The 15,497-nt window shown below is 38.0% G+C and overlaps 1 protein-coding gene across 4 annotated transcripts in view; it reads left to right on the top strand.

The window, feature by feature from the left end:
* Positions 1-12,476, top strand: part of dachd (dachshund d) — a 163,064-nt gene extending 150,588 nt beyond the window's left edge. For 3 of the 4 annotated variants that reach the window (XM_086091350.1, XM_086091346.1, XM_086091348.1), the window contains exons 7-11: positions 328-473; positions 1,408-1,555; positions 1,782-1,925; positions 4,120-4,188; positions 10,917-12,476. In XM_086091350.1, coding sequence (XP_085947476.1) covers positions 328-473; positions 1,408-1,555; positions 1,782-1,925; positions 4,120-4,188; positions 10,917-10,954 — 545 coding nt within the window. In that variant the 3' untranslated portion in view covers positions 10,955-12,476. The remainder of the gene's footprint in view (positions 1-327; positions 474-1,407; positions 1,556-1,781; positions 1,926-4,119; positions 4,189-10,916) is intronic. The other variant, XM_086091349.1, reaches the window with a different exon arrangement.
* Positions 12,477-15,497: the final 3,021 nt, after the last annotated feature.

Raw genomic sequence — 15,497 nt, 5'->3', positions numbered from 1 at the left:
GCGGGCCTATTCGTGATTTTGTTGTACGCATGACATCTCTTAAATGGGGGAAGCTGGGATTTATGTCCATCTTGATAGTGTTTAGCCCCCACTTTGGAATGCTGAGGAAAAGCAATACAAAGGAATCTCACAGGAGCCACTGCAAGTGTATTTATTAGAGTCCAGGTGACAAGAGAAGAAGAAGAGACTTCTATTAGGGCAGTGGAACCAAACACAATCTGACCACCTCAGGAGCTTTCCTCTTTAGAGATTCCGCTGTATTTGCTTTTTTACTAGTGAGGATAAGCAGTACAGAAAATACTTAATCCGTTTTGACTGTATTTGCAGACGATAACCTGATATGTACGCCAACAGCGAGAGACAGCTACGAGCGCTTGTCGCTTGTTGGACCCACTCTGCCTCCCGGCTTCCCCTCGCCCTTCCTCTTCCCGGATGGCCTGTCGTCAATAGAGACTCTCCTCACCAACATACAGGTACAATCCATTCATTTCTATAGCTCCTGTCCTGAGCAATTCGGAGAATTCAAATCGGCATAGCACTGTATTGCTTCATTTTAGTCAATCAGTAGGTTTTATTTTATACACTTAATAGAGATGAATTATTTCTGGTACAAAGTATGATTAGTGGTATACATTTCTTGCACCGTGTTCTATTTCTGGCATTCCAGTTACCAGGTAATATTTATAGTACCAGGCACGCTGTCAAGTACTAGGTACTGTTTTGAGCCCTATATTGGTACTAGGTAGCATTTCCGCTATAAGTCTACTACCTGGTACATAGTAAATTATGTAGCGTACATTTTGAATACATTTGACTCTATTTAGAGTGGGACCAAATAGACTCAGTTTTAGACTAATATTTACACTTGGAAGAGAGTAAAATAAATAATTGAAAAACAATAAATGTCACTCAAGGAATGATGAACGAAATCACGACCTTCAGCTTGGGAGACTGCCACACTCCCACCTGAGCTTTATTTTTGGGTCTTGGAGTTAGGAAGATTCCACCTGACCTGAGCGATATACTAACACACAGCAGGAGTTACGTGTCTTAGGGAGAAGATCGGCTGTTATTTAACCCTTGAGTGACTTTTATTTATTTATTTTTCCAATTCTTAATTTTACTCTCTTCCAAGTGTACATCGTACTCTAAAACTCAAAACTCAAGTCTATTTGGTCCCACTCTAAATTGAGTCAAATTTACTCTATTGAATTTACTTAGACGTCTTGTCTATCATTGGTTGATCAGATTCGTCATTTTTCTATTCGTTAACTCAGTATTACACTCCACATTCTTCACTACTGCGGCAGCTATCAGTCTCCGCTTGCAAAATATTAGTATCCTTACAATGTGATGACAAGTAAATAGCTGGGTATTTATTGTCATATATAATGTGCGTGTTTGCAGGGCCTGCTGAAGGTGGCCATTGACAACGCGCGTGCTCAAGAGAAGCAGGTTCAGCTGGAGAAGACGGAGCTGAAGATGGAGCTGTTCCGAGAGCGGGAACTCCGGGAGACTCTGGAAAAGCAGCTGGCTATTGAGCAGAAGAACAGAGGTAACTGAATCTGTGTGTGCGTGCGTGTTTTTGTGTGTGTCTGAAGGCACCATTCTTCCTCTAGTGGTCAGAAATGGAAATACACTTTATTTTAATATGCCTTCCACTTGATTTCATCTTTGCATGAATGCGTTTATAGATGAAAAGGATTTCATTGATATTATACAATATTTCCAAGAACGTATTTAAGGTCTGTGCATTTCCCCACATTGTTTTCCCTCATTAGCGATCATCCAGAAGCGTCTGAAGAAAGAGAAGAAGGCCAGGAGGAAACTGCAAGAAGCTCTGGAGTACGAATCCAAGAGGAGAGAGCAGGCGGAGCAGACCCTCAAGCAGCCCTCGCCCGCCGACAGCATGCGCTCACTCAACGGTCAGTGTTTTTATTTTCACATTTTTTACATATTTGTTATTTATTATTAAATGATTTAATTATAATTTTAATTGATTGTTTCTGATGTGTATTATTTTATTTAACATTGTACCATTTACAACCCACCAATGTGAGTCTGCCTAACACTCACTATACAGTCAAGCTAATTGAGGAAGCTAACATGCTAGGTGGCCTCCAAAAGCAGAACTCCTCTCTCTGGTTAGATACAGGATGATTTTTCAAACAATAAACCTTTTTTTTTTTTTTGCATTTTAAGCAATTTTGTTGATTGCCGTGTTCGCTTTTGAAGCAGTTCTTTGAACTAGCAGTACAAAACAGGATGAGGCTAGTAGTTAGTTGGCATATCCTAGCCATAAATTTACTTTAAAGTGGAAGTCAAACTTAAATATTTTTTAACAGTATTATATGTGACCTCACTGGTCTAAACTTGACATTCTGATTATTATTATATTTGTGGAATTTGAGTTATGAAGCAAAATCCAGCCATTTTTGTCCTTCTCAGTGGTCGGCCATTTTGCCACTTGCTGTCAACGGAAGATGACATCACAGTTGCTTAGGCAACGACCAATTACAGCTCACACCCCCTGAGATGAACAAAAACGACCTGGATTTTGCTGCTTAACTCAAATTCCACAAATGTAATATTATGAGACAACCAATCACAGCTCAGTTTCAGAAAACAGGTGAGCTGTGATTTATCATTGCCTGAGCCCTGAGCAACTGTGATGTCATCTTCAGTGAGATGGACAAAAATGGCTGGATTTTGCTTCATAACTCATATTCCACTAATGCAATATTAATCAGAATGTCATGCTTAGATGAGTGAGGTCACATGTAACATTGTCAAGATTTTTTTTGGGGGGGGGGCCTGGGGGGTATCTTCCCCTTTAAGGTTTGTGCAGTGTATTGTGTTATCTCAGGTGCTTTTGGAAATTCACACTGATGCCTTATCAGCACTCTAAGAGTGTGTTTGTTCTGAGAGGCAGGGCGTGCTCCCCTCCCATTAATTCCCGAACACAGCCTATGCGATAAACCAATTAGCAGCTTGTGCTTGAACTGTTTCCATCTGTACTGCCTGACGCATTGAGTGCACCTTGTCCACAGCCTTTTTTGAGGCGCTCTGAAAAATACTGAGTTTTCCGAACGGTCAGAGTGAAGCAGTGCACGCTGGAAGCGTACGTCCAAACGCACCCCTCAGCACGGCTACCATTTTAGCCACAAGCTAACTCTGCTAGCGATAGCCTGAAGCGGTGGCGTCACTAGAAAATGTTCGCTCAAAGATGCTCACAACACTCATAGCCTAAACATTGTGTGTATGTTTTTTTTTTTTAAGGTTTGTACAGGTGAACTGGGAACTGACAAGTTTGCACCTACGCCAGCACAAGCACAACATGAGAGAGGTCTCAATGACTGATCAATAAATTCTACAGACCGCTATCAGTAGGGCACTGTATAGTAAAGTGGCAGGAGGTGTCTAGGTGTCTTTTTCAAAATAATATTTAACTCATTCACTCCCAGCCATTTTCATTGAAGCTCTCTTATACTCTGCTACCACCTGCTGGCCGTTTTTTTGTAATAACTACCATTGCTTTAAGTGACTTATGTCAGAAGCTGTATCAAAGCCTTCTGTATGCTCTAGCATAAAAAACAAACAAAAAAACATTAAAAACGTATAAATACAGGACAAAGTATTAAAAAACGTATTTTATACATTTTGGGCTTGAATGAGTTAACAACGTTTGTGGTATGTTACAATTTATGAGGACTTAAAAGCAAGGAAATAGTATTATGGAGTTAAGCAACAATAGAAGAAACAAATAAATCGGCAGAGTGTAAACAAAAACACACTCAACATTTTGAAGCAACCACATTAGAGAATGTTAATTGTCATTAAAGAAACCATCTCCACATACATTAAAAACTACCATGACAAAAAAAAGGGAAATTCTGTGAATACTTTTCGGATGCACTGTAAATGGTTTTGAAGCTGTCGTTTTAAGGTAGAGTGACTCCAAGCAACAGATTATTATAGATAAAGTATGTCTCGCATTCGCCCGCGAGGCTCCGAGGCGCCGCTGCTCGTTCCGAGTGAACGATGCGACGGCACTGCTGACATTGCGCCGGCCGGACGCCGGGAGGATGTTTAACGGCGTTGATCTCTTTTCTGCCGCAGACGCTCTGACCCCTGAGATGGAGAGCGACCGCAGCAGCGGAAGAACAGATGCTGAAAGGACAATACAAGGTACAAGGGCTCAGATGAGACTATAAATCTCTTTCTTTTTCCTCTTCTGCCTCTTTTACACACACACACATTTAGTGTGCCCGCCATTGGGCCATCGCTGTTCACCATCTGGGCCACCGTACTGGGTCAAGATCATCGCTTCTCTTTAGAGACATTGTAATGCTTTCAGGGAGAAAAAAACAAACAATAGCCCTTAATAGAACTGAACCAAACATTTTTCTATTCTGTAGCTGGTGTAATGTTCCCTGTACACCACAGCGATGAACTATAATAGCGCAAAGCTGACTTTGTCAAAATGTAAACAAACATTGCGGCAAAAGATTAACACATCGTATTTCTGTCCCGCTAACAGCCAGCTAACTTTAAATGTCTTAAATCGCAACATAGATTGAATTATAGCTCAAGGCTTACTAAAGCAAACTTTTTTTTTTAAAGAAATTTACATTTTACAGATTGCACTCAGTTTAAAATTTGATTGCCTTTGAATTTCCTTAAAGAATCCTGGGACTGTATTTTACCTTATGAAAATTTTAACCAATGTACTGACAAGCAAACTAAACAAAAATGTGTTAAACAGATTATGATGCAAGATGATTGGACTGTACTATTTGCCTTCTGAGCCGAGTGTAAGATTTCCATTATGAGTTAAATGGCAAAACATGTTGGAAAATTCTGTTTATATGTCCGTGCTAGTAGCTATGTGGCTAATTTTTGGTTCATGGATGATAAAGTTAGCACAAAGGAGATGGGTCTGTACCACTTGAATTCACCATTTTTGTTTGCTTATATGTTAGCTAGCAGGTTACTCCCTTATTCATGGAGAATAATTTTAGTACCAGATGGACAGGTCTCTACCATTTTTATTCAGTGGTGGTGTGGGGCTGTTGTATTATAACTTAAATGGTGAAAACAGGAAAAAAAAATCCTTCAAAGAATATGTCAATATTTTAGCTAGGCCACTGGTTGGCGGAAAATGACGTAAAGACTTTAAATGAGTTTCATTGTAGAACATTTCCATCATTCAAATGAAAAACAGAAACTAAACTAAAAAGTTGTTTTTGTATTTGTTTCCCTATGTTAGCTAGCACACCACTTTCTATTGAACACATCAAGTGTATAGACATTACCAATTTTATTTTGCAGTGGGTTTAGCACTTTTGTAGCTCTTTTTAGTTGGTTTGTTAGTTACCAGGCTAATTTCTGGTTCATGGGACTCATCACCATTTGAACTAGTGCAATTTCAGCATAATCGTTCTACCCAACAAACAAACCAACAGAGCTACGCCTACACCTCGGGTCTTCCTGTCTTGTGCTAAAATGTTGCTAACTGTCGCTATCAGGATTTGCTATGCTTGGAACAAACAAAACCAGATAGCGACAAACATCTCCATGCAGTCAAAAGCAGCAAACGGCGCGCATGTGTGTGTTAGCTTTCTTTGCACAAGCAGACGCGTTTGTTTACCGCTCAGGAAATACTAATGAGTCATAAAACCACCAAAAGCTTCGGAATCTCCCCTTTGGTAGCAATAAAAGAGGCCAAATCAATCCATTTTATGAATAAGCCTTGTGCATTTTTAATGCTTTGTTTGTTTGTTCGCCTCCGGGGCCGGGGGGAGTGTCGGGCGCGCTTTTTTGGGGAAGGGCGCACACCGGCGATAACCTCAGTGGGCCGTCTGCTATCTGTGTTTACGCACACACAAGACACCGCGCTAAAACATCCTCAATTATCACGCCGAAGACGTGTCGCTTTAAGACGCCTCGGGGCGCGAGGTGCACCTTTAATCGGAATTTGACGTGGAAATTGTTCGCCTCCACAGAACAAAAAGTTACATTTGTGAAAAAGGCAAACACAATGGAAAGAAACCGTGACTACTCTTTTAATTAAATGTAATTCACTCACTATTTGGTGTCACGTTAAATGCAAAGGTAACACACACATCCAAAAGTCATCACGGTGCCTTATTTAATAGAAAATTTGAATACCGTCTGCTGTAACACTGTTGAGTGAGTCTGATTTCCAAGTTGTCATTTCAAAGCAGTTTTTACCTTTAAAAAAATTATCTCAAGTAAATTTTTTACATACTCAGTATATGGAAGTCCATTTCCGCCAGCAGAAAAAAAAGGAGTTGTTTTTCTTTCTTTATATATATATTTTTTTTTTTCAATGTCAGAAGCACATTTCTGCCAGTGGACTTTAATAAAAAAAAATGTTAAAAAATATTTTTTTTTTCACTGACGTAAATATAATCTGGCAATAGTGTAATAATTGTGATTCACTCAAGGGAGTTCTCCACAATTTCAATCTGGGACTGCTCCGCGGTGATTTGCTCGGGTTCTGTACAATACTTCGAGCTGATTCGACGATGCGGCATTGGCACGTTTGTTTTGACCAATCACAGCCACGGATGAAAATGTTGTCTTCGTTCTCGTCGAGGGGGGGAGAATATCTTTACCAGCTAAAAATGCACAAAGCGCCTCTCGCTATTCAACATTCAACAATTAATTCTGCAGAGAAGAAGAACAGAAATAATTGCAGCGTCCATTCGTCCATGTTAGGTTTGTTTGTTTGTGTGCTCCGGCGGCGGCGCTGACTTCCTGGTTTCGTCACAGCTGCATATCACGCCCCAAACACAATGTCGCTCTGTGATTGTTCCGATGGGTGGAAATCAACGGGCTCGGTACAAGATGTATTCTCCGGAGTTTGTGAACTCACAAATACAAATACCGCGAGAATTCAAGGTTAGCGTAAATAGGCTTCTGAGTCCAAAAAAAAGTAAAAAAAAAAACTTTTTTTTCCCCACTGGCGGAAATGGGCCTCTGACAAGTGAAAGTTTTTTTTTTTACTGCTGGCAATGGGCTTCCATATAGTACAGATAAGTGTTCAACACTATATAATAAAACCTAAATAAACCAAAACTATTAAAAATGTTGCCATTTGTTGTTAAGGATTCCACATTAGTCATTAGCTATTATGCTTGCAGCTCCATGCTATTTACGTTAATTTCATTTATTTTTAACTAATTGTGTTGCTCATACTGCACTGGCAACCAGATGATAGCACCAAGCCTTGCCGTATAAGCGATGCCTCTCCAAAAGGTTTATAATTTTTTATATTAATAGTTTAAATCATTTATGCCAAACAATGATCCCACAATAGTTAAATCGAATTAGGTTTTACACAATCAAGATTTTGGAGCCGATCGGCAATCAGTGAGTTAAAAAAAAAAAAGATAACCAATCACTGATCCGATCAAATGTTGGATCGATCCAATGTATTGAAACAACTCGTTTATTTACTGTATAGTCGACCCTCGCTATTCGCACCATTAAAACCTAAACCTTCTTCCCATTTTAACATATAGGGAAATCTTACATTCTTCTAAAAAGGGATGGCAGATGATTTGATGTTAAAATGCACTTTGTTGTTTGTTTATGCGGTGACAACTCTTTTGTTTCTACTTTCACATTTTAGGTTTAAGTTAGCTCCTCCCTAACATATAAAGCAATTAAAAAAATTTTTTTTTTTTGCAACTACCTTTCTTTTAGGGTTTGTTGCTTTTTAGGGCATTTCAGAACCAAGATAAAATGTATAGGCAAGATTTTCAGCAAATAACTGAGGATAGAAAAAAAAACGTGTATGGTGCAGTGGTACATTCCTGACTTTGGTCATCACTCGTACCCTTCTCGTGACATCATACTGAGAGAAAAAGAAACTAAGCACTAGTGTAGTAAAGCTACATTCCACTGTAAACTTATGTCAGAGAGTTTTAATATAAAACATTTTTTTTCCTTTCCCTCATAAAACCGTGAGACTTGATCACTTGGCCGCGTTGGACAAGCAAGTGAAATAAATAAATTAAGGAATGAATTCATTAAAAATACAGGCTGCATTTTTGTGCTTTTTGTTCAATTAGTGAAGCATTTGTCTGCCACCCGTGTCTCCTCCTGCGCTCTATTCTGCCAGCCTGGCTGTATAATTAACCTCCAATGGCAAACAAAAAAAAATGAGGTTGATAAATTACACAGAGGGAAATAAATAACTAAATAAAGAGGAAGGGGGAGCGCGACGTATCAGCAGAGTGAATGTGTTGGTATATTCTCCTAACTCAGGGATTCAAGGAGGTGGGGGGGTAGGGGCGGTAATGAGGGCGTAATTTTTAGCAAACTAATTATTTCTATTTGTCTTTTGTCACACTTCTCTAATTCTGCAATATGAACACAGTCGGTGTTTATTAATTGCTTTTCGCTGTGTTTTGAATGGCTTCCAAGAGGGAGCAAAGCTCTTTTGGCAGGCGGGGCACCACAACCACCACCACCATCTTGAATATCTGCTGTCTCGAACGTTCTTTTTTTTGTTGTTGCCGTCATCGTTGTTGTTGTCGTTGTTGTTGGTAGATTTAACATCAAAACAGTTCAAGTGAAATAAAAAATTTAAGGAATGAATGTCGCCGAAACAAAAGGAAAGGGATGGAAAAAAACGACTGTAATTAATGAATCCCTTAATTGTCTTCATAAAATATTTGCACGGGCATAATTTGCATAATTTACATGTATTAATTAATCTTTCAAAGGATTTTTTTTTATGCTGAGAGAGGCCGAAAAAAATCCCTTTGTTTTATTTAGCATCTAATGAAATATGTATTCTCTTTAATGAACTTTTGTTTTTCCAATCTCAATTTCAATGTAAAAATACTGAAGTTTTGATGAGGACGTTTTGTAAAAACAAAATGTCGTACTTTTTTTTTTTACGTTTAGCACGGGAATTACAGTCATAGAAAAATGGGGAAGGGAAAAATTGTTTAAATTTGTATATATATATATATATATATATATCATCACTATCCAATAACAAGCATCAATCTTCAAACATTTTAAGCATTTAATAAGAGTTGAAAGAAAAGATGAATCTTTGTTTGGAGATACGTGCTTATCATTTGATCGTAGTGATATATATGTATATTTTGCACACATTCTTCTTCTTCTTGAATTGACGTCAGCATACAATGAAAATTCCTTATCTCACTTACAAATGATTTAACCCGATTTGAAGCTCCTCAGCCACCATACAGCATGACTTGATTGCCATGTCCGCCGTCAAGTCTAACATCTCGCGCCGCTAAATGTCTTTGTATGCGTTTTGTCTTCAGCATTGAATTATTTAGCCGCCGCGCTGCCGTAGAGAGGCGGACGCCACGTTAAAGGCATTACCGTAGCGCTCCTCTGGCAGAGGAAAGGTAATAAACATCTGACAAGCTTCCTGACAGACGCTTTTACCGCCGCGGTGTTTCCGAGAGGAGCACGTTCTCGCAGGAAATGGACAAAGCTCGTTAGGTTAGCGCTGTCTGAAGGTAGCGCGCCGCTTCCGATAAATACGTTGAATGAAGTTTTATTTATTTTTTAATAAACCGAGTTTTGAAATCAACAGCTAATAAACATCATGTTTTTGAGCAGGTGGCTAAAAATTCAAATTAAATCCCAAAGCCCATTTCACTCGTGGAGGCAGCACTTCATCATCAAGACGCCAGGTTACACTTGTCAATGTCAGTTCGTGTGTGGTGCATGCAACGCACAACACCAAACACAAATTGCCCCCTTACAAATGCTATTATAGTTAACGAACACATGAATATAACAACTAAAATTGCTAAATATATATTTTCGTTAACAAAAATAAATAAACACGGGAATGCTTTAAAAAAAAAAGAAAAAGATAACTAGGTCTAACTATATTTTACTTTTATTAAATCAACTAAAACTAACTGGTGAAAATGTCCTTTGTTTTTATTTTTGCCATTTTTTGCGGCTGTACAGAAGAAGTAAGGTTGAAGAGCCGTTAGGTAATTTATTTTATCTAGGTAGTTTATTAGGTAGTTTATTTTTATCTAGGTTATTAGGTAATTTATTTAAATCCAGGTAATTTATTTGACACAATACTTGTGACCTTTTTTTCAAATTGTCTTTTGCACTCAAGAAATACTCCAAAAATATATTTTTACAAGGAATTAAAAACTCAAATGAATCATTTAAAGAAGAATAAAAACACACTCTACAAAAAATTTAAACGAACTGAAATTTTAAAGTCAAAACTAAATAAAGTCTGACTAAAATGGAGAAGAAGAAAACATTATTATAACCCTGCCGCCCCACCAACCCACTGCATCAACATCTCTATGCAACCAAATAGCTTATATGCCGCTTATGCTAAAGTGTATTTTTATCACCGATTTAAATGGAGGTCAGTGTTGGACTTGTTTGACAGAGTTGATTTATTTAGTGTTAATCCAACTCTGCAGAGAGTTAATCAAAGCAAGCTCCGCCCACTTGATTAGAACTGCTCTGCCGCAAAGACTTTTGGTATAGGATATAATATACATGATATCAAAATATATAATAATATTTGACATTTTCAGGCGTTATTACATTTTCAGAAATATGAAGTACCCTATAATGCTACAGGTCTACCACTACAGGCTCCCTCTTGTGGTACGTGAAAAAATTACTGTCTAAGTGCAGTTCCATTGTATTTTACTTTGTCTCCTTTTGATGAATACGCTACAGAATTCTAATATTGGTCTTGACGGTGTCACTTGAAGAACTAAGAAATTTTGTAGGTGGTACTTGGTGTAAAAAGTTTGAGAAGTGCTGTGCTAGATGTTTGGAGGATGTTAACGTCTGTGACCCATCTCGTCCTTCATCACCGGTGGCTAATTGTCGTCTTTGTGTTGCAGATGGAAGACTCTTCCTGAAAACCGCAGTGATGTACTAAAAGCGCCGACAGGAGCTACGTACATGGAGGAAACCTGGTGGGAAAAGGGAAGAAAAAAAAAAGACAGAAACAAAGGATGGAAAAGATTCTCCAGAGTCCATTTCCAGGGTGATTTGGTTTTTGGGACGACGTGGAGCTGCTGCTGAAAGAAAATGCTGGAGGGAGGTGTGTCTGAATGTAGAATAAGAGCAAGTTTTTCTCTCCCCGGGATTTCAGATAGTTCGGACCGGAAAAAAAGCCGCTTCGGGTCGTACATGCTGAGCACAGTCAAACGTTGGTACCGACTCATCCAACCGCAGCAGATTTGTTTCTAATACCAGTGACATGAATTTGCCCATTTTTATATTTCAAATTTGAATTTTGAGACACAAACAGAAAACATGGAAAAATGGTTTTGAAAAATGTTGAGATGAAAATGTTTTTTCTTAGATGACAATACAATCAAGTTTCCTTTCTACCATTGTTGTACATACAATGCTAACAGTGATAACTGGAGCAGATTGATATATGTGTATATATAATGTCATGCAGTAGAACTACTAGGCATACAATACCACCGTTTCTATAAACTTCTTTTATTTTTTGGGTTTGTTTTCTGTTGTATTCCTGAGCCATCATTCTCTCCGATAGCTGCCACTTTGTTGAGAAAGCATGCAGGCATGATGTAAATGTTTGTCCTGGAATTATGATATTTAATAAATCCTATATTGTGATGAACACGTAAAGGGTTTTACTCACCAACACATAAAAAAAAGTTTCAAATTGAAGACTTTTTCCTCTTGTACGCTCGTACTGTAAACTTTGTAACAGAGACCATATTTCTTGGAATTTTGCTGTACATTTTGGATGATTTTGAGCCCTCAAAATCTGCACATTCTTTTTCTTTTTTAAAAAGAGAAACAAGAAACTCGATCTGATATTGTTTGTGCAACACGTTTTCCCGGAAAATAGCTTCTTTTTTTCCCCATGACTTTTCCTGCAATCCCATTGGATAAAAAGTGAACTTTTGTCCCTCAAAGACTTTTCAACGTGCGTGTATATTCTTATAGAAATAACCCGATGTCACTTTTGAGCCTATGTGTTCCAATCAGAAGAAGAAGAAGAGGCCTACCTTGTGTGTTTTATCACTGATAACTTATATAACTTCTTGTTTTTCCCTCTCAAAATCATCTCTTCATTGTACTTCCAATAATGTTGACAATAAAACCATGTGAGCGTGAGAAAGGGGGTGCGCCCTCACTTTTTTCCATATATGTAAGGGGTGGGGAGGGGGTTACCCCAAAAAAAAAAAAATGCAAGTATGCTGTACTGTTGAAAATGACTGAGCATATTGTTCTTCTCTTTGTATAGCAGTGAAAGAAAATGTATATGAATAATCCTTTACCCTTTGGGAGTGTTTCTGGGATGGGGGTGCGCACCTTTGACTTCCATGTGTGTGTTTTTTTAGGCTAATTGGAGACCCACACGTTATGTAAATGAGGGTGTGACCAAACTGACTGTAAATAAATTATTCCCAGTGTTCTTTGAAGTGTATGACGCTAATTTGCCAAAACACACCACCGACATGTCGCAACATGTTTCATAACGCTCATCATAGATGGAATGATGTTCCATTTGGATTGGTAAAAACTTGCCAGATTTGCTGCATGGGTGCTTTACATAATAAAAAATAATTATTTCGACATTTAAAAGCAACTTAATGAAATAAGTAGCTTAATAAAATTACTAAAAGAACATACAGCACAAGAACGAGATTTCTGAAACATTGGTTTTAGAAATGCTTTAAAAAAAAATGTTTTTTACTTATGGTTGGAAAATAATTAATAATAATTTAAAATAATTTACACTTGGGGCTGACTTCAATTGTTGGCAGCTTATTCTATTTGCATGCAGCATAACAGGTAAAGGCTGATACACCATGTTTGCTTTGAACTATGGGCTCCACCAGTTGACCAGACCTCAGTTTAGTTTAGTTTAATTATTACAACACATATTTTAAGCTCTTCCACAGTTAACTAAAGGCATATAATGATTAAAGCTTACCTTTGACACCATGGCAATGTAATTTTTAATGAAATATTAGGTATTTTGCTGGCTATTTTTTCAACGCAAAAGTAAAATGACAGAATGTTTACTGATAAAGGCTACTTTTATCACTATCCTGCCAGTATGGGGATCTCAGTGAAAGTGGCCGTGTGTTTAGTCCGCATAGGCGGCGTGGGGGTGGGCCCGCACCTGGTGACATCATAGAGTGAGCAACCGCTCATTTTCTCGGGTTGGGAGGGGCTAGAGCTTGGAGAGCAGAATGACCTAGAATTTCTCATAGAGGGGTGAATGGAAGAAAACGTCACTTTGGTGATGTTTTTGGTGAGGAATTTGCATTTTTGGCTAAAACATGGCTAAAACCTCCAAAAAGTGGATTTTTCAAGTACTGTCTCTTTAAAGAACAATGTGCAATAACATTAAAAGATGGCTGCACCAGTTTTAGCACTATGCTAGTTTCCATCTGTAGCCCCAAAGGATAAAATGACAGAACAAAGTAAAAATTGCATACAAGTAACACACAAATACAGAGTACAAAATGTGAATTATGAAGTGCAACCGTTTTTAAAAATCTCCTGTATAACAAACAAAAAAAACACAATCCATTGAAGTAGTGGTCATAATAGCAGCAAGTGGAGCCATCAGACAGATTCGAGTCCCACTGAGCTAGTGTTAGCATAGCTTAATGTTAGCATACGGTCGACGTTCGTACATTAGGTTACGTTGCCATTGTAGGAAACAAAAACACAAACAGGGACCACTGGTACCCGTGCTGTTAATTGGTACCATGATTGGTACTGCACAATCAGCAGCAAGATACTATTGCTACATATGCTAATCTTTGAGTACTGCGTTACATAATATTGCATTGATCACTGTGTAATCTGTACCTGAGGTAAAAAATCTAATCTAATGCAAGACCTGTATTGAAAGTGTTGCACTGATATCACAATGTGCTGTATCGTTCTCTCTCAGGGCACAGTGTCCATATAATTAGCCTTCGCTACTAATACTGCCCCCGCTAAATATCGTCATATCAGAAGTTACCACACTGCAGTCACCCGAAGCCTTAAAAATATGATTTGATACAGGTCTCAGTTTTTCCAATACATGTTAACTGTACTGAAGCAAATCCTGTCAAACCTTGTTGCTTGGTGAAAATGACGTGCTCGTGAAAAAAAATATTTGGCCAAATGTTTGTATTTTCTTTTTACAATCTTTTTAAGTTAACATTTTGTATTCAATTATTTTACAAACACTTTCTTGTGTGTTTGTTTTCCCAACGACTATGTTTCTTGTCGTGACTAATTATTCAAAGCCCACAAGGATGGTTGTAGAGTTCCCGCTCTTAAAATGCGCACGGAATATGAAATCGACATGGAGAGACAAATTTCTCCCGTAAGCATTTCTGAGTGAAAAGTGTCGACACAGCATGCTGGGGCCCATTCCCATTTTGCATGCTTTTTAAAGCACGGCTGTAACACAGCCGCCCGAATGAATAATTGACCGATTGTTGCATAATTCAATGGCGCATTGTTCACATTCAAGGACTGCACTATTTCAAGCTTCTTATTTTTTCTTTTAAGCAAAATAAGGTTTAAGTTTCAACCAACCTTGAAAGAGCAATATGACACACGACGGGCGGTCAGTCATGAACGCCCGCAAGTCGCCCCTCAAGTGAAAGAAGTCATCCATTTAATGACTCAGCGCTTCACGTTGCTTTTTGTACTCACTTCCTGTGCGCTATGATATTATATTTATTTCTTTTTACGTGATGAATGCACTCACGGGGCCCCGCAGCTACATGTTTCATATCAGTGCACATTTTGTAATAAACCGGCTCGCTACAAATTTGACCACGAGGCACAAACACTTTAAATACCAAATGTGCATCGTTGTTGCTTTTTTTTTTTTTTAAGAACATGACGCTCATTGCATATTCAAAGCATGCAACGCATTGTTTACTTGATATTCTCATTGAGACATCATCTACATAAGGATAATTAATTTAAAAAAAAAACCTCAGCATTTGTTTCCTGTCAAGCCGACATTTTCGGGCCATTTTGACCTTTTTTAAGGATGCGTCCAAGACAGAATTGACCCACAGCTTTCATCCAATTGCTAGCAAATGTGAGCTTCACGTGCAAGACTATGCGTACCAGTCACTTCAACAGTTCTTCACAAATTTCAGTCGGGAATTTGCATCGTAGCAAGAATGTTATTAAATTTTTAGCACTCCACTGACCCTTGATTCTCAACGGAACTGTCGTCAAATACTTCACGACCTTCACTTTAGGAATTATGGTTCTGTAGTAATAACAAAAATAATATAATAAAACAGTGGGGTTTTAATCAAAAGGAAAAAATTAATCGCTAGTTAAATTTTTATGCAGTGTTCTAATAGAAAATGTATTTTATTTAATAAATATAATATTAATATAACGGAATGTAAGAAAAAAGATATGAAAAAAACAACCCCAAAAAATAATTAATATATATC

The sequence above is a fragment of the Leptonotus elevatus genome, chromosome 12 (assembly GCF_054856555.1).
Source record: "Leptonotus elevatus isolate MCC_2025b chromosome 12, RoL_Lele_1.0, whole genome shotgun sequence".
Lineage (NCBI taxonomy): Eukaryota > Metazoa > Chordata > Actinopteri > Syngnathiformes > Syngnathidae > Leptonotus > Leptonotus elevatus.
Note: the sequence above shows the minus strand (reverse complement) of the source record. Positions and strands in the feature narration are given on the sequence as shown.